This window comes from Lissotriton vulgaris, chromosome 1_1 (genome assembly GCF_964263255.1).
Source record: "Lissotriton vulgaris chromosome 1_1, aLisVul1.2, whole genome shotgun sequence".
Lineage (NCBI taxonomy): Eukaryota > Metazoa > Chordata > Amphibia > Caudata > Salamandridae > Lissotriton > Lissotriton vulgaris.
Genome location: NC_141685.1, coordinates 1,078,552,758 through 1,078,578,061, shown reverse-complemented (window position 1 = coordinate 1,078,578,061; position 25,304 = coordinate 1,078,552,758). Strand labels below are relative to the sequence as shown.

Sequence of the window (25,304 nt, the reverse complement as noted above, 5' to 3'; positions counted from 1 at the left end):
CATACCTTTCCTAATTTTGTAGAGTACAACGTGGCTGTGTTTGTGACAAACCAGATGACGGCTGATCCAGGAGCAGCAATGAGGTAAATACCTTCATTAACTTATTTTTCAAGCCACAAACTTTGCCTATGGGACTTTGGACTGAAAGAAAGAATACAAGCCAGTCCATCCAAAGAGGGCTCTGCAACTCGCACTCTGTTGTAGGGGCACCATCCAGGCAGTGGTGCAGTTCAAGCTCAACCAGCTTGGAGTTAGAACTTGCGGTGGCTGTGGTATAGTAAAGGGGTTTCTCCCGGATGCATTGGAAGCTTACTCAATACATTTGAAGTTGCAGTCTTCTAGCTCAGGAGCTGAGCTCTTAGTCATATCACAAGTAGTTGGACAACAGTAAATGCTTCTGTGCTTTCAGTGAACTGAGATTGTTTGTTTTACAATGTGCTGTTTTTTCCATCAAATGATTCCCCAAGATTCATAAAGCTGTAAACTATTGTGAATCGCAAGTGTTTATAGAAATTCGTATTTAACTTTTCTAATGGCAGTTGACCTTGTACGCTCACAGAATGTTCTGCAGCAAAGGTGTAATTACATGTTTTTCTGCTGTCAGAGAAGGAGCACATGCTCATGCTATCACACAATTTTTAACATTTGGCCAGCCCCACCTTTTGACATAAATCAAAGGTTTTTTTCCACACCCGCTCCCAAGTAGATTTTCCTTGGACCAGCAGAGAAGGGGAAATGGACACTGAACAAGCCAAGCTAAATCATGGCAATGGGTCCGGTTTGAGACTGCTTCAAACTTGTCAGAGGCTCAACCAGTGTGTTTTGCTTGTGTGAACCAGGCACTTAGAAGTTAAAGACTCGACCTAGGAATAGTTCTAAATCTTTATAGTACACTAACTCAAACATTGACAACAAATTATAGCAATAATAAATAAAGCATTGGAGTGGAATTTGCAAGTATCAAGATGTTTGCCTTTACTGTTGGGCTCCTGCAATCGCTTCCACAATACGGCATCAATTGTATACCCAAATACCTGCATCAGTTCCAGCGAAGTCGTGGTACAGACCACGTTAGCATAAAGAGATGGAAAGCCTGGTGTGGGTGCTCCTGCTGACCCTGGGAAGAGGTAAGAAGAGAATTATGAGTGTGTTAGGCCTGTAGCTTGGGCCGGCCCGTGGAGTTGCACCAGGCCATGGTCAGGTAGCGAAGAATGTGGGGTGGGGCATTGTGCCTCTTTCGCAGTAGCTTGCTACCCTAGAGGAAGGCACACCATCATGCATGGTATCCCTGACTGTGGCCCAGCGCAAACAAATAGTGAAGAAGACCACAAAGCGCACAGAGTAGCAGGGAGAAGGGATGGGAAATAACAAGGTCGGGCAGTTAGAATATCGGGAAGTTGGAGTAGCTAAGAAGGTGAGGCAGTTAAGATGACTTAGTGTTGTTGTATCAATATCAAGCACGAAAAGCAGCCTTCGCATATTATTATATAAGGTATAACTCAAACAATAGCCACTCATGAGATAGACCTCTTGAAAAAAAAAATATTTTTTTAAATACATATTTATTTTTATAATAGAATTTCGGGCTCCCTATCATCGAAATCCATATCAAACACCAGACTCATGCAGAAAACCACTCATGCACAATCATTCATAAGAAACATCCAATCTACACATTAAAAACATTATTCAGACTCCAAACTAACATTACATACACTTGTTCGTCTGTTGGTATGTGTTGCAGAGTGATATACATTATTATCATTCAATATACATCCTTTACATATATAGACTTCATGAGCATGAAATTACTGACCGACATAAAGCAAGGTCAAGAAAATATGCAGACACATGTTTCGGTGAGAAAAGGCTCAGATTGAGACACATTCGTCAGGGCGCTGGCGTGGAAATCCACTGTACGGTTCTTGATAGTTGAAGCGATTGGGGTAGCAGCCGTTGCCTCTGCCAGACCTGGTGAAAAGGTTAGCTGATTGGCATTTATCAAGGGTTGCGAAATTATTAACAACGCTAGTTACTTAATTTACATAAGGCTCCCCAATAAGAAAACCCTCTGGTGAAGAACCAGCTTTGTTAGTAGCTAAACCACAAAGCTTAGGGCCAACAGTATGAATCTCCAGTGTTAGCTGAAAGAGAGCAATTATCATTTCCCAACCTGACAGAATCTCAGGGTCAACTGTACCGCCTTGATATTTAGCTATAAAAGCAAGATCTAAAATCTTGGAAAGAGGGACAGACAGGTCTATAAGTTTATGAAAAAGGCTATCCAGGATCTATAATTTCCTTTAAGGGTCTTTAATGTATTTGTGTAGAAATACAAACAATTATGGATCAATATACGTGGTATTAGTTAAAGTGTTAGATAAGGTTGGTCTAGGGCATTAAGACCGAGGTCTATTTCTGACTTCTTTAGTACAAGGTTTCCTTAATCTACTTTTAATAGATGCGTCTGCTGTAGGAGAAGCCTATTCGTAGGACTTAGGATGTAAAATGTCTTCAGAATAAAATGTATCAACTACAATAGAAGTAGGGGCTTGAATATTAGAAGGCCCTTCTCCTGTATCTTCACTTTATTTTCTTTGGAGTTGGTCTCCAAGACCTGTCATTGTCATCATGGAATGTACCAGCATCAATATCGTCATGATAACCATCACTTAAATTTGAATCATCTAAATAAATAGTAGCTCCAGTAAGGTGGATGAAAACTTCAAAAGGAAGGAGTACTTAGTCCAGGCTTCACAGTAACGATAAACACACTAAATGAAATAGAACCAACCAGAAACCGGCAGGAAATAACATGCCAGAACCAATAAAAAGCAAGGAAAACAGAGTGGCAAGCATGAAAGTAAATGGTAAGCAGTGGCGGGCTATAAGCCCTTTTTAAGATTTTTTTTAAACTTTACATTAGATTTCACAAGCACAGCACAAGAGCTGAGCAGGCGAAACCTAATCATCAAAGCAGGAAGGAAGCTTCAGTCAAAAGGCCGAAGAAAACGAGCTTCCGAATGTGCCTGGTCAGGATTCCGAAGCTTGCCCACTTTAGGAGGAAAGCTCCTAAGGTATGAACGGTGCTCGTAATCGCAAACCTGTGGAGAAATACTTCTCAAAATGGTGACATTGCAAGCCATTAAGAAAGTGTGAATGACCAAAAAAGTGGGGCACAAACAATGTAAAGAAATGTCTGCACAAACCAAATACTCTACCTTGAAAAGAAAAAGGTAAGTTGAATTGCAATCAGTAAACATAAAACATTTGATAACTTGTATTTGCCCCAGTATTGGAACTTTCATAGATTCCCATGCTTTTGTATCATTCCCCGTCGTCGGAATGTGAGTCTCTGTAACAAAAATACCATAGCAGTAGGTACAAAAGAGAAAGAAAAAGGCCTAGGCCTCATTCCCTTTTGTAGCATATCACCCTCTTTTTGTAAAAGAGACGAAACCTAGGCATCAGCCAATCAGAAGTGCCTCACCCCTTAGAACCCTCCTGAAGGAACCTCAGAGCCTCAGATTTTCTACTGCACGTTGTGCTTAGGGAGTCTCCTTTGAGCTCTGCTCAACTTCTACTCTTCAAGGAGTTTCTTCAAGATTTTTTCTTCAGATTCTTTTCAGATTCACTTCAGAATTGTTATCTGCCTTTCAGGATGTCTGACAAGAAAAAAAAGAAGAAGGCCCTTTTCAAGCCATGTTCCACCTGTGGCACGAAAAGGCTTTTGTGGAGGATAAGCATAAGGACTGCATCTATTGCCTCTATCCTGACCACAAGGCTGCGGACTGTAAATTCTGTCGCACCTTTTCGACCAAGACCCTCCGGGACCGGAGGGTAGGCTTCTGACATGGCTCCAGAAGCTGAAATCCAGGAAGGATACTGTCTCTAGTAACAGTGAGGAAACAGCATCGGCATCTTCCTCAAGAAGGTCAGTGAAGAGGGGTAGGGGTTCCCCTTCTTCTTCTGTGGAGCGTCCTCCTAAGGCCTCAAAAAAGACCCCCAGTAAGTCTGAGAGCCAGGGGCCCAGCAAATCTCCTCACCGAGGTGAAAAGGAGAGGGTAGGTTTAGCTACGCCTTCCAAGGGTGAGAAGACTGACTTAGCCTTCAAGAAACCCTCTTCCCAGTCTTCTGAGAGGAGTTCTAAGTCCTCGTCGACGGCGGAGTTTCCGTAGACGAAGAAATTGAAGACAAAATTAAAATTGGTTTCGTCAACGAGTCGTCGACGGGGGATTCGTCGACGAAGGGATCATCGCTGAAGAAGGAAGCGTCGACGGCAGGTTCATCAGCGTCGACGGGAGGTTTGCAGACGACGAGGGTTACAGCGTCGCTGATGATAACGATGTCGACGACGTCAATGACGACATCAACGACGACGTCAACGACCACGGTCTCGTCGACAAGGGCATCGACGACTGCGACTTTAACCAGACCCTCCAGGATATCGCGATTTCGCGATTTGCCTCGAAATCGGCACTTTTGTAAAAATGCCGCGATTTTTACTAAAGTGCCTGCGAAATCGGCACTTTCGTAGAAATCGCGGCATTTTTACAAAAGCGCCCAAGCAGCGGAATGTGTGATGTGATCGTCGGCAGTCGTTAACTCCGGATTCAGACCTGTTGCAGAAAACAAAATGCAGCGCCCAGTTAGGATATCTGTGCATTTACACCACCCTCTGCCAGCCTCTTTTATAAACGCTGCCCCGCCTCCTCTCCACTCGGAAAGTTAATGATTTAACACACAACACACAACCCCCCCATTACCACGCAGCGAGTTAACTCTCTCCTCCCCCCTGATCCCGAAGCCATTACACAAAGGAGAGTCAGGATTATCTGACAGGGGCCCTTGTTATCCCTGCAGGAGCTGAATGTGTCCAAGATCAGCCAGTGAAAGAAACTGCACGGCCGGCCTGGCCCCGGAGGCATGTCCAGGCACACAGTGCACGGGAAATAAAGACACCGCGCAGCAGGTCTGGACAGCGGAACCTGAGCCTCTGCACAGCTGTCCAGGGTCCAAGCCCGGGGACAGGCAGAAGAAAAGAAACCAAGACTGTTGGCCTGGCTCCGGAGACATGCCCATGGACAAGCTGAGAAAGGGAACTAAAGTCACTCCAAAGAGAGCCTGGCTCTGGAGGCATGTCCAAGGACAGGCTGGGAAAGGGAACTAAAGAGTTACATCTAACTTAGATGTAACTCAATGAAACTCGCAATTTATGATTTTGCATGACCGTGAATGAGTTGTTTTTGAGTAAGTCCCTTTCTTTCCATTATTTTATTTCTGGCGTGCTGCAGCCTTCTGCAGTGGATGCTTAACGCTGCCACAGCCTTGTTCCTGTTTATGTAACTTGTCTAGTTGGCCATCGGACTCAATGGGCTTTACATTTTCTTATCCCACGGGGACATCCACATGTCTTGGCCGTTTGGAGACATACATTCCACGTCGTTTGATTTTTCACCTGAATCAAAACCTTGCACTTGAATTCCTTTCTCTGTGGTTGTGCCTGAGGTTTGTTTGCACTTTGTAGTCCCAGCAAGCATTGCCTTGAAATATCGTGTTTTTTTTTTTGCCAGGAAGTTGTGTTGTATGCTTGATTCCATTTCCTGCATGTAATGGAGAGAACAAAGTGAAATAGTTATGCAGCAGCATAACCATCCTCTGGATTCATCATAATCCGTGTTTGCTTTTTTCAGAACACACAGCTGCTCTCCAACGATTCTTTGCTTAATGGGAAGCCAGTGCAGGTTTTTTATATCCAGAGACACTGAGCAGAATTTGGGAATCTTTAGCAGAAATCAAGCTGAAGAATTTGGAGGACCTGCAGTTTGCTGATATTGTCATGGCTTTAAGTGGGCCGGGTCTCATGGGTGATGAGCATTGGCCAGACCCTCCAGTCTTCAAAGATGTTGGTTACTTCACAAAATATTGTGTTTTCCCTCACCTTTAACAATCATGCGCAAAATGCAGCAGTGCTAGTCAAATCATGTTGGCTGATACAACAACTCTGCTTCTCATTTAGCGCTTAAAAGATCAGAGAGCATGCAGATTACATCAGTCTAAAATGATGAACCCCAAACAGTAGTGATATCATAAAACATTTTTCCAGTATAGATGATGAAATGCCTTCCCACAAGTCATGAAACAAATGCTGTTGTAGTAAGTGATACCAATTACAGTGGCGGCTCCTCTGCTATGCGGACTACTTTCTAGGCAGATATAGACATGTGCTGGAGCAAAATGCCATCACTGATAACGCAGCTAGGCAATGGTTAAAAGGGCAGTATCTCAGGCCATATTCTATAGGTGGGCGAGGCCGAAACGTGAATGACATTTGAAAAGATCACTAGATGGAGACGGCCTGAAAGTCACTCTTTAGGTATATATGTATTTATTTCTATTACAATTTTTTTTATTGAACATGTTAACATTATTAAACATGAGTCTTATTAGCTACAGCTGTGTCTATGCCAATATAAAGTGTCTACATTGTAAATAAACCAAATATACATAGATTCATGTTGTTAAATAACTCAAAAAACTAAGATATCTGTGTTTGTTGTAGGAAAAGTGGCCAAATAAAATGCCGCAAAATGGCCGCTAAATTTCCATATTTGTGCCGCTAAATTTCCATTTTTATGCCACTAAATTTGCTAATCCATGCCGCTATATCCTGGGGGGTCTGACAACTGGCTGGTAACACAGCTGGGGCAAGGTGGTGTAATCACCCTTTGCTTTAGATATAGTATACCTATATCTAACGCTAAAATGGACACATATCCTCCTATAAGTCACTCCTATGGCAGGCCTTAACAATCCTGGAGGCAGAGTGCTTGGATTTATGTGAGATGGTGCTCTACCATGAGCCGAGCCTGTCTGCAGCTTTCAGAACCAAGTCCTTTAGCTGTTTCCATGATAACGCTATACCATATACTCTTAAGTGCATTATAATCCTTGTGGTTATTGCTAACTTTGGCATAGCATTATCAAAACATGTCGAGTAAGGTGTCATACGAATTGGAATACTACCCCCTTGCCAGTTCTGGCTACGGGGGTAGCATTCCACCCTTTTAGAGGGACACGACATGTATGTAACTGTGAACCCCGGTTAAAGTTAACTCGAGCCTCAGCATCACAAAATGGATGCTGCCACCACAGACACAAGTCTGACCTCCTGTTGCTGGGAGTCCTTCCAGCGAGGGAGGCCTGGACAAAGGGTTTCCTGCCTTGGGAGGTGCTAGCACCACCCCAGACAGGATTTTGTGTATTAGGTAGGACAGGCTGAAAGGAATGAGACATGCCTGGGGCACACAAGGTGTCCCTGTGCATACCCCGGTTCAAACCAGTTGCTGGGGCACTCCAGCCCCAGCTCTGGCGCGAAACCAGACAAAGGATAGGGGGTGTAACCACACCCCTTCCTGGTCCCACCCATAGGAGGGACCTAGTCACAGTACAGCCCCCTTTAGGAGAATAAAGGTAGGAGCTGGTCCCATTCCAAATTAGATTAATCCTGATTTGAAACTACAAAGAAGAAACTCTGGACTTCGACGTTCTGCTCCACAGAAGACTGAAGAAAATCCCCCTTGTGGCCAAGGAGTGACCACCCTGCACAAGCAGGCACCATCAAGCGTCCTAGCGGTTCACTTTGTCGTCCTTCCTGCCGGAACCAGACTTCAGAGCCCAACGAGATCCGGACTTCCAGACCTCTCCGACCTCTACCTACATCTGCAGCACAGCTGAGATCCGTGGGTGCGGCGAGACACGTGTGACCGGCCATCTTGGAGAAACTGCACTTCGCTTCCAGCACGACTTCAGAGGCATCCTCGAGAAAGTGCTTTGGGGATTGAAAAGCCCCAGCCCCAGCCCCGCGCAGCTCCTGCACAGAAGATCAGCCCTCCAGCATCCACGAGATCTTGGGGCCCTTTTGCTTGATTGCTGCTCGACGCGTTGTCTGGTCACTTGCCGGCTGGCTAGTGGCCTCCTAGACGACGATCCTTAAAATCTACAAAGCTGGTCTGGTTGCTCCAGACTGGCCCTTGCTTCCCTGCTAAGGAGAAGCACCCCGGACCCTCCTAGTCCGCACCATACATCTTTTCCACTCACCGCGTGGGTTGCCTTTGCCAAGGACTTTTGACGCCGAATCCGGAACCAACACCCCCGACAGCGAGAGCCTGCGTGAGACAGCTCGTGCCTCCATCCTGGTCGTCGAAGACACCACCTGGTCCACGTGGCTGCAGAGTCAAGCGTCCACTCTTCACCTGATCGCAACAACAGCATCTGGTTCCTTCCTGGTTCCACTTCAGTCACTGGCTAGTGACTGTGAACATTGTCCCCTCTGCTTTCAGGTCTCCATCTTCCTTGATCCACCCTTGGATCACTCCGGACAGCTTCCTCCTGGTCGCCTGCAGCATCTTTTCTTCAAGGCTCCATTGACTTCAACGCAGAAACCCGACGCACTTTCACACCTATGCACCCGCAGCCCGTGGGTGAGGTAACAAGAGCATTTTGGTGCTCAAGGGTAGATTGACTCTCCTAGTGTCCAGGTATCCGGTCGTTTTAGTCCTAGCTAGTTGGAACTGTCTTTTACTTACCTTTTCGTAATTTGTACTGTCCATTGACTTTGTTATGCATCTCGCATGTGAGTTCACACTCTGCACACGCGTCCCGTGGGCCTCCTGCTTCTTACCTAAGGTTAGGGTAGTGTAGTCCCAGCGGTCCTACAGCCTCTGGACAGCTCTATTCCTTCTATCGATTTCCTTATACCATTTACTTAGTATATGGTTTGTCGTGCCCCTAGGGCACCATTGTAATTTGTGCAACTTATCGTATTTTTCTTAAGAGTCTTGTCATGTGCTTAGCCCTCTGATCTCATAAAGAGTTCAGAGGTGTTTTGTTATTAATAAATATCTCGTATATTTTCATAACAACCTGTGTGGTGTCCTTTCACTTGGTATTCAAGGGGTTATATGTGATAAAACAGCCGGCTTCACATGCCAAAAGAGTTTAGCCTAAGACTGCTTTGTCCATGCTACCATTAGGATAGCTGGTCTATAAGGTTGACTTACAACCAATCACCATAAGGGTTGTTTGGACTGATATAAGGTGATCACTAGAACTAGTGAGCATCATATATCAGGCCAACTTCTCACACGCTCCTCATCAAATCTTGCCATACATTTTGACTCTGGCTAAATCAGGGCTCGCCCATTCTTCTATCAAGGTGCACCTGGCAGTGATTTCTAGATTCAGGCGAACATCTTCTGGCCCTTCCCGTTGGTCTACAAGAATCGTTAAACAATTTTTAAAAGGACTTTGAAGGGTTTTTCCTCCAGTTAGACCTCCGTCACTCATGTGGCAGCTCAACTTAGTCCTTGCTCAACTCATGAGACCTCCTTTTGAGCCAATTCATAGGGCAGACCTTAAATTTCTCTCATGGAAGGTGGCCCTCCTTCTCGCTTTAACATCAGCCAGGAGGGTTGGAGAACTTCAGGCTCTCACTATTAAGGATCCGTTCCTACAGTTTAAAAAGGGCACTCTCATCCTGAGGACAAATCCAAAATTCATCCCAGAGGTCCCTTCGGATTTTCATTTGAATGAACCGGTCATTCTGAAATCTATTTTCCCTCGACCTACCCCTCCGGTGGAGAGGTCTCTTCATTCTTTGGATGTTCAAAGATGTTTAAAATGTTATCTCCAACGCACCAAGGGCTTCAGAAGATCTACTCAGCTCTTTGTCACTTTCAGTGCACCTTGCAAAGGTTTTCCCCTTTCGAAGCAAGGAGTTGCACAATGGATTGCCAGCGCGATCCACTACTGTTACCTAGCGGCTGGTAAGCCCCTAGAAGGACGGGTCCGGGCGCACTCGACAAGATCAGTTTCATCGTCTGCTGCTCTTTTCGCTGGAGTGCCGATCAAAGACATTTGCAGGGCAGCCACATGGAGCAGTGCCCATACTTTCACAAGACATTACTGCTTGGACTCTTCCAAGGGGAGTGATGCAGCAGTGGGACAGGCAGTCCTGAGGAATCTCTTCCAGTGAGCGGTGAGCTTTCCCTCCTAACCCTCCTTCCTGTTATTGGTTCACACATTTTGTATCTGATGATGTTTACTGATTGATGTTTTGATAACTTGTATTTATTCTGATGATACAGACACAAGGTTATTCTATGGTTTATTACATAAAATGTGTGTTATTTCTAACTGCTAGCTATTCTGATACAAGCTATGGGAATCTATGAAAGTTCCAACACTGGAGTAAGAAAACAAGATACTTACCTGTAACTTTGGTTCTCCGGTATTGGTAACTTTCATAGATTCCCATGCCCCCACCCTCCTCTCCTGGGAAAGCTCAGCCTTCAGCATATTCTGTTATACTGTTCACAACGGCTATGAAAATCTGAGGCTCTCTCAGGAAGGTTCTATGGGGTGAGGCTAATCTGATTGGTTGTTGCATTATTTTGGTCTCTTTTACAAAAAGAGGTGGATATGCTACAAGTGCTGCATCCTTGCTACGCCGCTGACCAGGTTAACATTTTAAGGTCTGGAGCAAAATATCAAAAAGCACCTTTGTTTCAACACTGACGTCATTCAGGTGCTGGTAAACACCTCAATTTCTTGGTATCATTTTCAGGTCACATATATATTAGCCATTATTTAAATTGCAAAGCACTACTAGGCGCTTTTAATTTGAAAATAATGACTACATTGATGGCTGGGATAATGGCTATATATTGACCAGTACTTGATGACTTTACTAACCAGTTTTTGTAATGGTATCAATCAACAGTGCACATGCTTAACATGGGCAGATACTGTTGGCACAGCACTCAGTATAATGTGCTGCATGGCTACACATTTACTTGGACCAAAAGACGAGACCTATTGGCTATGCCAATGCTTGTTAAGTTTTGTCTCCAAAGATGCTTTTATAATTTTCCAGAACTTTTTTGTTCGATGAATCAGCAAATAAAAATAAGAACAAAAAAGGAGTTGAAATGTTGAGAATATTTCATTAAACACATGTAGGGCACGGCTTAGGAGAAGGTAATTATTCTAAGGCCCTCATTAAGAATGGACTGGAAAATCGGCATGATTTTCTCCACCCCCAGAGTTACTAATAGCAGTGGTGTCAATAGCGTGGGGCATGGGTAAAGTCCGCCCCATAATGAGTTGGACCTTAACGTCCACTAGGAAATTTGTAATTTATGGGGGAATTGGTAAATCCGGGTCCGATTACACTAATAATTCCTCATTTTCCCCATCACTTTCAGATAGAGATTTCGGCTGTGTTCATCAGTTAAACTTTTTGTATGAAAGTGTAAATCATAAAATTCCCATGGGGCCAATAACTGATGGTACAGCCAATGTAACCTTACGGTGGAGCCAATGTGACTGTATGTTTCTGTACTTGTAAATAACTCTGTTTCATCATCCTTTTCATCCAGCTTCCAAGCCGACCCAAAGAAGCCTATTGGCGGCCACATTCTTGCCCATGCTTCCACAACTCGGATCAGCTTGCGAAAAGGCAGAGGCGAGCTGCGCATCGCCAAGATTTATGACAGGTAAGTCTTTCGAAGAGCAACTCTTCTCCTTACCTTCCATGTTAGTATATGGTAGTGAAAACCTCTCTAGGGCCTAGGTATGAAAGGGGGAAGAAGTTACTTTCACCCATCAATCTGAAGCAGTGAATTTCTGAAAGATGAGTGGCAGGGCAACAGTATTAAAATCTTACATAACCAGGGAAATGTCGTTTTTCTTCGAGATGGGAAAACAACAAAGAAGTGACTACAACTGTGACTACAAAAGTGACCGAACAGTTAACAGCTTTAAGCGATGCTACTGATTTATTTGGCAAACCACCACACCACAGACCACATCATGTACATTGTGGCCTGTGGTATGGGTTGTCAAATGTCTTTTAAAACTTTTTGGAAACCATATGAAGGTACTGAATTCGGCATGTTTAAGGAAGGGTTCAAAACTGGGAACTCCACGGCAGTCTTCTTTCCAATTACAGACAGTACAGGTGTTTAAGTGAGCAGGTCCTGATAAATGTAGTAACAGTTATTTGTACACAGGATGATCCTAAGTGAAGTCGGGCGTTTGATTACCATTTTGACTCTCTTACCCCTATTGTAGGGGCTTAACAAAACCTGATGGATCCTCCCTGCAAAGTACATAGACGCCCGCCGCTCTCACGTATGGCCCACAACCTACCACTTTTCCCCTCCTGCTACAAAGTCCTGTATATTTTGAAAATCCCGATAATTAAAAAAAATGTTTTTATACTTACTTGCACAATTGCTGGACGAACGCTGACATTTTAAATCGTCACAAGTGAGAAAGACATTTGATATTTAAACTATGACTTTCGTAACCTTCTTGTCAAGAGCAGATCACTTAACTGAGGCAGCAATCAGACCATTCATTATCTGTGCTCTGTACAAAACTATTCTTGATGTGTGTCGTGAGAATTTAGGAGTGCACGAGATATAAATATGTATCACTGTTATTGTCTAATGTCAGCTCAGGGAGAAATAAACTGATGCATTATCTGCACATCACACACTTCCCTCTGTAAGGGATTGAGCAAGATATTAACCATTCTACAGTGTTTACACTGAATTGAGGAAGCAATTTCAATTTCTACCCTGATTTTAACAGTAAGCAGGGCGAAACTCGGTAGGCAAACCGGAGGCTGAAAACTGATTGGATGCTTCAGAACGTTGCTGTTTGTCTATTTTTATTTATTTATGGAGTGTAAACGGTGATAAATACAAGAAGATTCAAGGCACATTGCAGACAAGTATCAACAACTCCAGAAACAACACAACCATATAGAATAAAACAAGCTATATCATCAAGTACCTAAACCAGCACAGAACTATACTAACCATACTTGGTGAAGCAAAGGGAAAAGTGCAAATACTTACAAAGCGTATGCCAAAACAATTACCAGCCCAGCAGTATACACAAGTCAATTCCATTTTATGCTTAAAGGCACAAATGCTTTCAAAATGCATGATAAAGCAATCACAAGGGGTGGCGTGGCTTAGGAGCCGATGGGACAGGCCGCGTGAGCACGGAGCTCCGTGCCCGATCCCCTGAGTTTATCCTGTTTTTGGCTCCTCCCGGACCCCTAGGCGGAACCGCTGGTGTAATGGGCGGCCCGGAGTTGAGGGGCGCTGCAAATTGCCAGAATTTAGGTGTGGTTCGGCCGCGTTGTCTCTTGGAAGAAGAGAGGGGGCCGGCCGCCGGGCGAGTGAAAACGGCGCCGCTCGCCCTGGGCCTGCACTGCCCGGACAGGGGTGATTGGACTGGCGGAGCCCTCCTCTGGGATGAGAGGCGGAGAGGGGGTGTGAGGGGCGGCCTTGCGGCACAGTGCTGGGCATACAACACCCTGCAGCGGGACCAGAAGGAAGCCGCAGTCGGACTACTGGATAGACTTGGGGTCGCTAAAGGAGCGCAATTGCATGGTGACTAGAGGCGTACCTGGGCCTGCCCCCCCTAGCACGGGACCACGGTGAATCGGGGTCGCCCCGGCCAGGAACACTGAGAGAGGAGCTTTTGTTGGGGCAAAGGCGAGCCGAGTGGACTGACCCTCCTGCTTGGGGACGCTGCATGACCGCGAATAGCCCTACCTGGAGGGCTCATTAGGACTGGGGTTTCTCCTGAGCGCTGAGGCTTCGGTGAGTGGAGCACATTGGGATCTTTTGAGAAGAGCGAGAGGCGCGACACTGCAAACTTGATCGGGTGGTGAGGGGGCACTGCAGCACAGGATTGAAGGGAATTAACGGTCGCAGCTATGGGCAAGCCTCGGAGTAAAAAGGAGGAAGACCCCCAACCATCGGATGCTGAGTCCCCGCCTCAGGAGAATAGGGGTGAGCAGGAAATCCCACAGGATCCTGGGATACAGCTCCAATTGGATAGAATATTGGCGGCCATAACGGACACTCGAGTTGCTCTCCAGCAGGACATTGCGCAGGTTACAACGGGATTGGGTTTGCTGCGAGCGGACCACTCACAGCGGAAATTTGCTGACGGGTAAAGCAGACCGAAACTACACTTCAAGAGATAGGCCTGGCACAGACCGCACTGTCAGCATCAATGGCGGGTGTCCTGGATCGGCTCACGGTGCTGGAGCGGAGGGCTGAGGACGCGGAAGGCAGGAATAGACGCAACAACATCCGCGTGGTGGGCCTACCAGAGAAAATTGAGGGGTCGGACATGGTGAGCTACTTAGAAACTTGGTTTCAAACTGTCGTGGCCCCTGAGGGGCTATCGAACCTCTACACTTTAGAGCGGGCGCACCGAGTACCGGCTAAGCCACCGTTGCAGGGTCACCCCCCACGGCCGGTGGTGGCACGCTTGCTGCACTTTCGTGATCGCGACTTGCATCTCCGGAAGGCCCGTAGTGATGGCCCCTACCAGGTGGACAACAGTAGTGTTACTATCATTCCAGACTATTCGCTTGACACGCAGCGACGGTGCATGTCCTTTCAAGCTGTGAAGAAGGAATTACGTGCGGAAGGGATTCAATATTCTCTGTTCTTCCCAGCCAGGTTGCGCATTGCACTAGACGGAAAGACCCACTTTCATGACACGCCAGAGGATGCGTGGGATTGGCTGGAATAGTACAGTACAGAGCGGGAAATGACGGCCGAGTAGCGGAGGCGCGGGAGCTGGCTGCTGACTCTCGGCCTCGTAGGTCGCAGCGATTGCGGCATCGCAAGCGGGGCCCGCGGAAACCATCGATCTTGCAAACAGCTATAGACCACAAAGGAGCCCTGGAAGCGGTGTCGGCGATCTTCGGTGAACTGCTGAAAACCACGCCAGAGGCGTCAGAGCTTGGCAGTGATAAGGGCCAGTCGGAGGCGGAGACTTCTGTGTCGGACGATCAGCGACTACCAATGGTCACTCCTGGGACGGCAGATGGACTGCTGGATGAGTAGACTTTGTGATGTCTGTGGGACTGGGAACTCTGCCCTATAATGGGGTGCTGTAGTGATTGTTCTTTATATGGGGGTTATAGCGATGCAGTGAGAATGAGGAGAGATGGTGCACTGCTGCCCTACAGCACGTTGCAGGAGACCTTTGGTCTTCCGCGCGGCCATTTCCTGCTGCATGCGGCATTGATAACAGCCATACAGAAAAACTGAGGCGCTGGCCTCTCAGACCCACCCTTAAGCGGAGCATGCCAATAAGTTGTGATGGCAGCGGGTACGTATAAGACAATCACCTGCCTATATAAACGTATGCTGGGGGAGGAGACTAACCCATTACAAAAACTGCGAGAGTGCTGGGCGGCGGACTTGGGCAGGGCTATACCGGATGTGACCTGGTCACATATACTTAAGAGAGCATGGAAGGGCACCAGGAATGCTAGGTTCCAACTTATCCAATTCTTTATATATTGCATAGGGCATACCTTACGCCAGCAAAAATTAATCGGTACTTTCGGGTGGATACTGTGATCTGCCCCCGATGCCGGTTGCAGGGAGCGGATCTGAGCTATATGCTGTGGGATTGACCTCAGTTGGGAATGTATTGGGAGGAAATAACGACGTCACTTTGCATAATAACTGCGCGGCAGGTCGATATGGATAAGGGAGCATGTCTACTGCACTGGTTCCCGCACACTAGTAAAAATAAAATAACTAGTAAGTTCATGGACTTGGGTCTCATCCTGGCTAAAAGGGAAATTACATCACACTGTAAGGCAGCGACTGGCCCTAGCTATGTTCGATGGAAAGCAGCGTTCCTTATGTGGGCGGGTAGCGAGAGTTCTGTTCGATTGCAACAAGCCCATAGGTCCCATAGCGATAGGGCGCTGGAGGTGGCGCGGGCATGGGAGCATTGGTGATGGAACTTAGGCTGCTTGATGCGGATATGGATTCGGAGTCAGGCTCATCGATGGAGGGGGACAGGCACAGGTGTCTTCCTCTGGCCTGGGGGAGACGAGCGCGGGGGTGGGACCCCGACTTCCGGGTGGTCACAGCGATTCGTAGTATAATAGATGAGATGGCCACTACATAGAACATACACTGGGGTAGTACATTGCTCACACTCTTTAGCTAGAATATACTGTCGACAGCAGGGGCGGGGGGTTTGGGAGTTCATAGACTTTGGGGGGGCCATGCATAGAGCACTGATTAAGGGTCTGGAGCTTTGGGTTCGGGCATGGTACGGCACTGATTGAGGGAGCTAGACATCGTGGAGAAGGATTTGAAATAGGATCCATACGCATTGTTAAATTGTTGAAATACTGTCGAGTTTTCTCTCAGGGTGTACTGCCTGACACTTTATATTTATGATGGTCCTCCTTAATGTCTTGTTTGTATCTTGCAATAATAAAAAGATTAAAAAAATAAAATAAAGCAATCACAAGAACAGCAGCATGCAAAACTCAAGCCAGTTCAGTAAAATAATTGCCATTTTATTCATTCATGTAGGTGAAAATACTTTCAAACTGTTTGATAAAACAATCACCAGTCCAGCAATAAGCAAAAATGAAGCCAGTTTAGTACAACATTTTTCCTTTTCTTCGTGCATGAAGGCTAAAATACTTTCAAAGTGCATGATAAAATAGTCACAAGTACAGTTGCATGCAAAATACACGTCAGTTTAGTAAAACAACCCCTGTTTTGTTTGTGCATGAAGGTGCAATTCTCCTTGTTTCCTTTAGATTCCTTCTAATGATCGACCTTTAGCCCTAAATAAGGGGCTAGTTTGCCATTAGAGGATTATTTGATGAACGTAGGATGGCTGATGATAAAGCCTGACACGGGGGGGGGATGAGACCATCCCAATCAATTGCTCTACACATCCATAGTACTGAATGAATAGAGTGGCCAGTCAGTCAATACACATTTTTGGTGAGGAAATGCCTACACGATAAACTGTGAAAGCCCAGACGTAGGGCTAGTGATATAGGGGCCGTTTGTTTTTTGTGGGTGTTTTTTCAAGGGAGAACACAACCGGTTGTCCCTCGTCCAAAAGAAACCCTCTCTCACTCCCTCTGACCCACCACTGGTGGGGCCTATTGTGGTAAAGTGGTTGGGATTTAATCCTGCACTGTTTTACCAGCGAATCTAGGTGTGATTAGATGAAAAACCATCACTAGCACTAGGCACAAATAAATACTTTTTGTAAAGTTGTACGTTCTACTTAACTTTTTGGGTTGTTAGTTGAGGGTCTAACATAACCCTTTCTACAATCCTTTTGAAGTTTAGTTTTCAACAGGGTAGGTAGGGACAACACCACACTACACTTAGTTCACCATGACTTTACTTGGGGATGCCAGTTGGTCTCAATCTTCTAGATTCAGTGGTATTAAGTTCCAGGAACTTAGGACCCTGGCTGCATCAAGGAAGTTAAAGACAGGTAGTAACCTTAACACTTAGCACATCTTAGAGCTGCTGCTGCAGGATAACCTCCAGAAAGCTGGGAAGTCAGAAGATCAGAACAATGTAGGTGGGGTACCTCCAGAAGATGAGCCAGGGCAGTAGCGGTGCGTCCATTGTTGGGGCGTTGCCCCACTAATGCCACAGCCCCATCGTTCTACTTCTGACCCTAATTGCAGCAATCAGGACTCCTGATTGGAATTAGCGTCAGAAGTAGAACACGGACGCTGAAGGAGTGAGGCTGCAGCAGCACTCTCTGGGTTGAGTGACAGCGGACAGCGCAATAGTGCGCATGTTCGTTTTTGGGCTGATCATTTTTACGATCAGCTCGAACATGCGCACTAACCTTCCCCTTAAGAGACCCAGGGTTGCTTCATGAACAGACCTGGTCTCCTAATGCCAATTCTGGCGCTGCTGGAGCAGCGTCTGGATTGGCTGAGAGCCAGGGGTTGCCAGCCACTAATGCAAAAGGTTGAGAAGGCGCCATTCCAACGCACGGACCCCGGCCCAGGAGCCAACAGCAGAGGCGGCGCGGACCCGCCCGGTCAGGTAAGTTTACTTTTTTTTTACTTTACTTTTAAATCCCCCTCCGGCCCGCATGCCATCCCTACACCTCTGTTTCCAATGACAGCATGATGACGATCCACGTTTAGAAAACGCTTCCATGCGAGTTTGCAGTGTAACAAAAAGTAGTGGTGAAGATGGTCAGTGAAGGGATGGCACAGTCAGTGGGATTACCTGCGTTACTCCAGTATTGGAACTTTCATAGATTCCCATAGCTTGTATCATTCCCCGTCGTCGGAATGGGAGTCTCGGTAAACAAAATAACATAGTAGTAGGTACAAAACAGAAAGAAAAAGGCCTAGGCCTCATTCCCTTTTGTAGCATATCCACCTCTTTTTGCAAAAGAGACCAAAGTAAAGCAACAGCCTATCAGATTAGCCTCACCCCATAGAGCCCTCCTGAGAGAACCTCAGAGCCTCAGATTTTCTACTGCACGTTGTGTTAAGGGAGTCTCCTTTGAGCTCTGCTCACTTCAACTCTAGTTGACTGTTTTTTCAGCATTTTTTCTTCAGAATTGGTTGGTATTTCATCTGGAAATGTCTGACAAGGAGAAAAAAGCCCTTTTCAAGGCTTGTTCCACCTGTGGCAAGAGGACAGGCATAAGGACTGCATTTATTGCTTGTACCCTGATCACAAGGTAGCGGACTGCAAGATCTGCCGCACCTTCTCTACAAAGACTCTCCATGACCGTGCAGGTCACCTCCTCACTTGGCTCCAGAAGCTGAAGTCGAGGAAGGAAACTCTGTCAAGTGACAGTGTAGATTCATCATCTGCCACCTCATCTAGAAGGTCTGTGAAAAGGGGTAGGGCTTCCCTTCACCATCTTCATCACGACCTGTTAAGGTCAAAAAAAGGACCCCCCGTGAGTCTGAGAGCCGAAATCCTAGTAAATCTCCTCACCATGGTGCAAAGGAGAGGGAAGGACTATCTTCAGCTACAGCAGTGGTGGAGTCTGCTAAAGCTTTTAAAAAGCCCTCTTCTCTAACATCTGAGAAGTCAGAGAAAGATTCTAGATCATTGACGACGCTGCAGAAGACTCCGTCGAAGAAGACTTCCAAATCCCAGGTGAAAAAAGTTGCACCGTCCACGGGCTCGTCGACAGTACCTTCTAGTCTTAACATATCAACGACGGGAGCGTCGACGACGGTTACGGCGACGAGAATGAGAGTGTCGACGACGGTAACGACGACGATGGTGTCGTCGACGAGAGCGACTACGAGGATGACGACGGCAGTAGTGTCGACGGTCTCGTCGACGGCAGTCTCGACGACGCCCATCTTGTCGTCGACGATTCTGGTTTCTCTTGCAACCCCATCGCCGACTGTACCATCGACGATATCTTCGTCGATGGAGAGGATCACTATTTCTTTGAGGTTGATAACACCTGACATGACTGTAGGAGGGTGGATACCTGACTATGGTTGCCCCCAACTTTTTGCCTGGTGTTTTGCTGGTTTTCCGACTTAGTTGACCTGGGACCCTGCTATTCAGGGCCCCAGCCCTACTGCTCTCTCTGTAAAATGAATTCCATGTACCTTAGGTGCATATACCAATTGGTACTGGGCCACCTTATCAGACCCTGTAACTCAGGGCATAGGTGTACCCAGGGCCTACCAGGGGCTGCAGCATGTATTATGCCACCCCTGGCTGGCCATCTAAATCTGACACAACTGGCTGCACGACAGCTGGGGCAAGGTGGTGTACTCACCCTTTGCTTTAGATATAGTATACCTATATCTAACCCTAAAATGGACACATGTATTCCTATCAGTCACTCCTATGGCAGGCCTTAACAATCCTGAAGGCAGAGTGCTTGGAATCATGTGAGATGGTGCTCTGGCATGAGCTGAGCCCGTTTGCAGCTTGCGGAACCAAGTCCTAATAGCTGTTCCATGATAACGCATACCATATACTCTTAAGTGCATTATAATCCTCGTGGTTATATGCCAACTCTGGTATCGCTTTATCAAAACATGTCGAGTAAGGTGTCATACGAATTGGAATACTAACCCCTCGCCAATTCTGGCGACGGGGTTAGCATTCCACCCTTCTAGAGGGACACGACATGTGTGTAACTGTGAACCACGGTTAAAGTTAACTCAAGCCTCAGCATCACAAAATGGATGCTGCCACCACAGACACAAGTCTGACCTCCTGCTGCTGGGAGTCCTTCCAGCGAGGAGAGCTTGGACAAAGGGTTTCCTGTCAGGGGCGGTGCTAGCACCATCCCAGACAGGGTTTTGTGTATCCTGGGTAGGCAGGGCTGAATAGGAAGGTGACTGCAAGTGGCACCCCGGTGCTCACTATGCATAGGCCGGCTTGAACCAGTTCCAGGGGCACACCAGCCCCTGAGCTGGGGAAAGTCCGGCATGGGAGAGGGGTGTAACCACCCCCCTTCCTGGTCCCATCCATGGGCAGGACCTAGTCGCGTACCAGCCCCTTTCTTTAGAATAAAGGTAGGAGCGGGGACCCTTCCAAATTAGATCATCTTTGAATCCTGAAACTACTTTCTACGAAAGGAACTCAAGACTTCTTCTCAAGATTTCTCCCTTGTGACTAAGGAGTAGTCACCCTGCATCAGCGGGCACCAACTAAGTAACCTGCGGTTTGCTGCACGTCCTTCCTCCGGAACCAGACCGACCAGCACGACGAGACCCGGCTTCCCTGGCACCTCTGACCTCTACCTGCATCATCAGCCCAGCTGAGATTCGTGGGTGTGACGAGACCTCGAGGAACCGGCCATCTTCAGAACTGCACTACACTTATCCAGCACGACCGCCGAGGGATCCTCGAGTGAATGCTTTGGGGTTTGAGAAGCCCTAACCCTGAGCAGCTCCAGCACCGAAGTCCAGCCCCCCAGCATCCACGAGATCTGCGTGGGGCCCTTCTGCTCTTTGCTGCTCACCGCGTTGTCCGGCCACTTGCCTGCTGGCTTGTAGCCCTCTTGACGACGAACTACGACACTTCCATCGCTGGTCTGATTGCTCCAGACTGGCCCTTGCTTCCCTCCAACAGAGGAGCACCCCGGACCCTCCTGGTCCACTCCAGACGCCATTTTGAGTCCACCGCGTGGGCTTGCATTTGCCAAGAGTTGTTGCCCCAATCCTGGGTCCAGCATCGCCGACAGCAGATACCTTCGTGGGACAGCTCGCACCTCCATCCTGGTCGCCGACAACGCCTCCTGGTCCGAGAGACTGCAGAGCCCAGCGTCGCCCACTCACCTGGTCGAGGTGACTTCATCCGGTGCCATCCTGGTGCCCATCTAATCACTGGCTAGTGATTCAGAACTTGGTCCCCTCTGCTTACAGGTACTCTTCTTCAGCTGACCCAGTCCTTGGATCAGCCCGGAACATCTTCACTGGTCGCCTGCCAGCAACTTCCACTTCAGGCTCCTGGTTCGTCAACGAGGGTTTCCGACGACACTTGAACCCTATGCAGCCGCAGCCCCTGGGCTAGGTAAACCGAGTACCACGGTGCTCCAGCGTAGAACAACTCTCTAAGTGTCTAGATCCACTTTCGTTTTTGACCTACCTAGTCGGGTTCGCCCGAGAACACTAACTTTGTAATTTCTAGCAACCATAGACTTTGTCCCGCATTACGCGTGAGAGTTTCCACTCTGCACACGACGTCCCTAGGCCTCCTGCTTCTAATCTAAGGGTTCAGCACTGTAGGTCCAGCGTTTCAAAAGTCTATGAGAGTAGTTCTTACCTGCTAGTAATTTCGCATTCCACTTCCAGAGTATATGGTTTTTCGTGCCCCTCGGGCATTTGTGTAAATTGTGCGACTTTCAGTATTTCTTTAAGAGCTTTGTATTGTGCTTAGCGCCCTGTCCTCATAAAGAGTCCAGGGCTGTTGTGTTATAATAAATATCCTTTTATTTTCATAACAACTTGTGTGGTGTCCTTTCACTTGGTGTTCAAGGGGTATATGTGATGGTATAACAGCTGGCTTAACACGCCCTCTAGAGTTAAGCCTAAAGACTGCTCTTGTCCATGCTACTAGGATAGCTGGTCTAAAAGGTTGACTTGCAATCAATCATCAATAAGGGTCATTTGGACTGATACATAGTGATCGCTAGAATAGTGAGCACTGCATATCAGGCCAATTTCTCACAATGACGTCTCCAAGGAGGGTTAACCCCTTGCCTCCCGTACTGTTACTCGAAGAAGAAGAGGATTCTGACTGGGATGATCAGGATTCTTTTGGCTATGCCCAAAGCCCCTCACAATTGTTGATAAAATATCAAGACACTGATTCTGAGGGCGAATACCTTTATGAGTACTCATACCAGCAATCCTATCATCGACAGGAAGGCGCAGGCCAGGAGGTCAGTTCCGTCTTCCCTCCTGGCAGATCTTCAGGGCATGTTGCAGGATTATAAGAAGAGGTTTTCTCAAGCCTCCTCCTGCTTCGTCTTTCTCTGCAGTACATGCTGTGCCTGCACAATCAGCTTCTGCAGTGGTTTGTCCAGGAGAACCATCCCAGATGGTTTCACAGCCGCAAGTACCCGGGCCAGGTATACCCCCAGTGGTCCAAGATGTACAAGATGAGTCCTTGGACGAGGATCAGGACGATGGCAACAGGTCTAACCAGGGTATAGAGTGGGATGATTATGTGATCCCGGACCCAGCTTCACCTACTTTCGATCCAGTGGACTCTCCCCCGGCAGACATTGGGCTGTTTCACAAATTGATGGAAAGAGACTCCAATAGATTTAAACTTCCTAAGCCTTCTGTCCAAACCGAGTGCTTCCTTTATGATTTTAACGAGCCCTACAGGAAAGTGGTCCGGTCCATTCCCATTGTCAGCCATGTCTGGGACGAGGGTTTAAAGGCAATGAAAAACCCGGCTACAGTCATTCCAGTTTTGCCACGCCTGGAGAAGAAGTACAAGGCCACTGAGCATAGTCCACCATCCTTGATTGGACAGCCGAAGCCGGATTCGGTAATATCGCAGTCGGCGCAGAGAAAGTCATGCAATCCTTCTGCACCCCTGACAACACCTCCTGATAAAGAGGGCAGGCAGCTTGATAATGCGGGGAAAAGGTTTTCCTCTATGGCAAGTTTTGCGGTATGAGCAGCGAATGCTTTGTCGATCCTTGGCAGATATGATCGCCAATTGTGCTGCGATCTCTCACCATATTTGGACCAGCTCCCTCAGGAGGCCAAGATGGAGGCCACAAATATCCTACAGGAGGGAAAGGCTACATCAGCAGAAGTGATTGACTGTACCATGGATATTGCCACGACTGCTTTCCATTCTCTGGCAGGCACAGCTGTTCTTCGTCGCCAGGGCTGTCTCAGGGCGACATGGTTCCGACCGGAGGTCCAGAACAAAATCCTGGACCTTCCATTTGATGGTGAGGCATTATTTGGCAAACATATCGACGATGCCCTCCAGGACATAAAAAAGGATACGGAGACGGCAAGAACTCTCGGTACTCTTCAGTATCGGAAGTTTCCTTTCCGTGGGGCCAGAGGGAAGAGTACCACATCCTACAGAGGTTCGTACCAACAACAACAGTACTCTTCTTATGGTTCAACGCATCAATCTTATCGACCATCATACCAACAAAGACAAGGCCAGACCTCTTCTTTCTCTAGGTCCAACACTAGAGGAAAATAAAACCGCTAGGGACGTGACACTTCCAAGCGGCAATATCGGCGTACTGGCTCTGCCTGCTTTACCCACCTCCCCATGAACATCTGTGGGAGGCAGGGTGTCTTAATACCTCCACAACTGGAAACGGATAACATCAGACCGTTTGGTGCTCAACATCAATCTAGAAGGCCATACGCTGTAGTTTATTCATATGCCACCCTCCAAGCACCCTGCCACCATGCATTCAAAACATCTGTGTCTCTTGCGGCTCGAAGTTCATCAGATGTTCCTCAAGGGAGCTGTAGAGCTGGTCCCTCTTTATCAAAAAGGGGAATGTTTCTACTCTAGGTTTTTCCTGGTCAAGAAGACGCTGAAGAAATGGTGCCCCATTTTAGATCTCAGGGAGCTAAACACCTATCTCATAAGTCAATCCTTTCGGATGGTGTCTCTCCAGGATATCTTACGTCTCCTCAACCCAGGAGATTTCATGGCCACTCTCGATCTCGAAGATGCGTATTTTCACATACCCATTCATCCAGCCCACAGGTGGTTTCTTCGATTCACAGTAGCCAAGAACCACTTCCAATTCAAGGATTTACCCTTTGGACTTCGCTCTGCCCCGAGGATCTTTACCAAGGTGCTGGCACCGATGGCAGCCTTCCTAAGGAAACAGCATTTTCAAGTCTTCCCTTACCTGGACGACTGAATGCTGAAGGCCCCGTCCAGGCGGGCAGCGAAAGAGACAGTTGAGGCATGCACAACTCTGTTCAGCAATCTGGGCCTGACTCTCAACAGGGAGAAGTCGTCTCTCTACCCTTCCAAGAAAGCACGATTCGTGGGGGCTATCCTGGACACTTCTCTCAGCAAGGCTTTTCCATCCTTCGAAAGGCAAGAAAAACTGAGGTCCATGGCTCATTTGTTGAGAAAAAGAAAGTGTCTTTCAGTACACCGTTACAAATCTCTTCTAGGAGTGATTTCTTCATGCATCCCTCTGATACCCCACTGCAGGTTGTGGATGCGATCTCTTCAGGAGCAACTAGGCATGCAATGGCAGCAAGTTTACAGCTCCTTCGACGACAAGGTGGTGATTACTGCGGCAATGAGAAAAGCAGCCTTGTGGTGGACGAAAGAAGAGAATTTATCCCAAGGTTTATCCTTCGTAAGCAATCCAGTTCCTCAAGTTGTAACGACAGATGCCTCACTGGAGGGCTGGGGTGCGGTGCTTCAAGACTTACATGTAAGCGGGCATTGGTTGCCCCAGCACCGCTTTCTTCACATCAACCTCCTGGAACTCAGAGTGATCCGTCTGGCACTGCATGCATTTCTTCCATGATTGCAGGGCTCAGCGGTTCTCATCCGCACGGACAACACCACGGCCATACACTACATAAACAAGGAAGGGGGTACCAGACAACTCCGTTGTCACAGGAGGCCCAAAGAATTTGGGAGTGGGCGATCCTACACGGAATATCGCTACAAGCAGAACACCTACCAGGATTGCTAAACGAAAAGGCGGACAGGCTCAGACTTTCGTCAGTCAGCCACAAATGGGAACGAAACCAGACGATCGTGAAGGAGATTTTCCACCGTTGGGGCAAACCCTCAATAGATCTCTTTGCCACCCCGGTGAACTGAAAATGCCAGTTTTACGCAAGCAAACCACACCATCAAGGATCACTGGGAAATGCACTTTCGATAGCCTGGTCAGGCGCATTTGTATACACCTTTCCCCCCATTCCT

General features: G+C 47.3%; 1 protein-coding gene across 1 annotated transcript in view; it reads left to right on the top strand.

The window, feature by feature from the left end:
• Positions 1-25,304, top strand: part of DMC1 (DNA meiotic recombinase 1) — a 1,170,937-nt gene that overhangs the window by 1,059,473 nt on the left and 86,160 nt on the right. The window contains exons 11-12 of the mRNA XM_086936467.1: positions 23-83; positions 11,442-11,558. Of these exons, the coding sequence (XP_086792593.1) occupies positions 23-83; positions 11,442-11,558 (178 nt within the window). The remainder of the gene's footprint in view (positions 1-22; positions 84-11,441; positions 11,559-25,304) is intronic.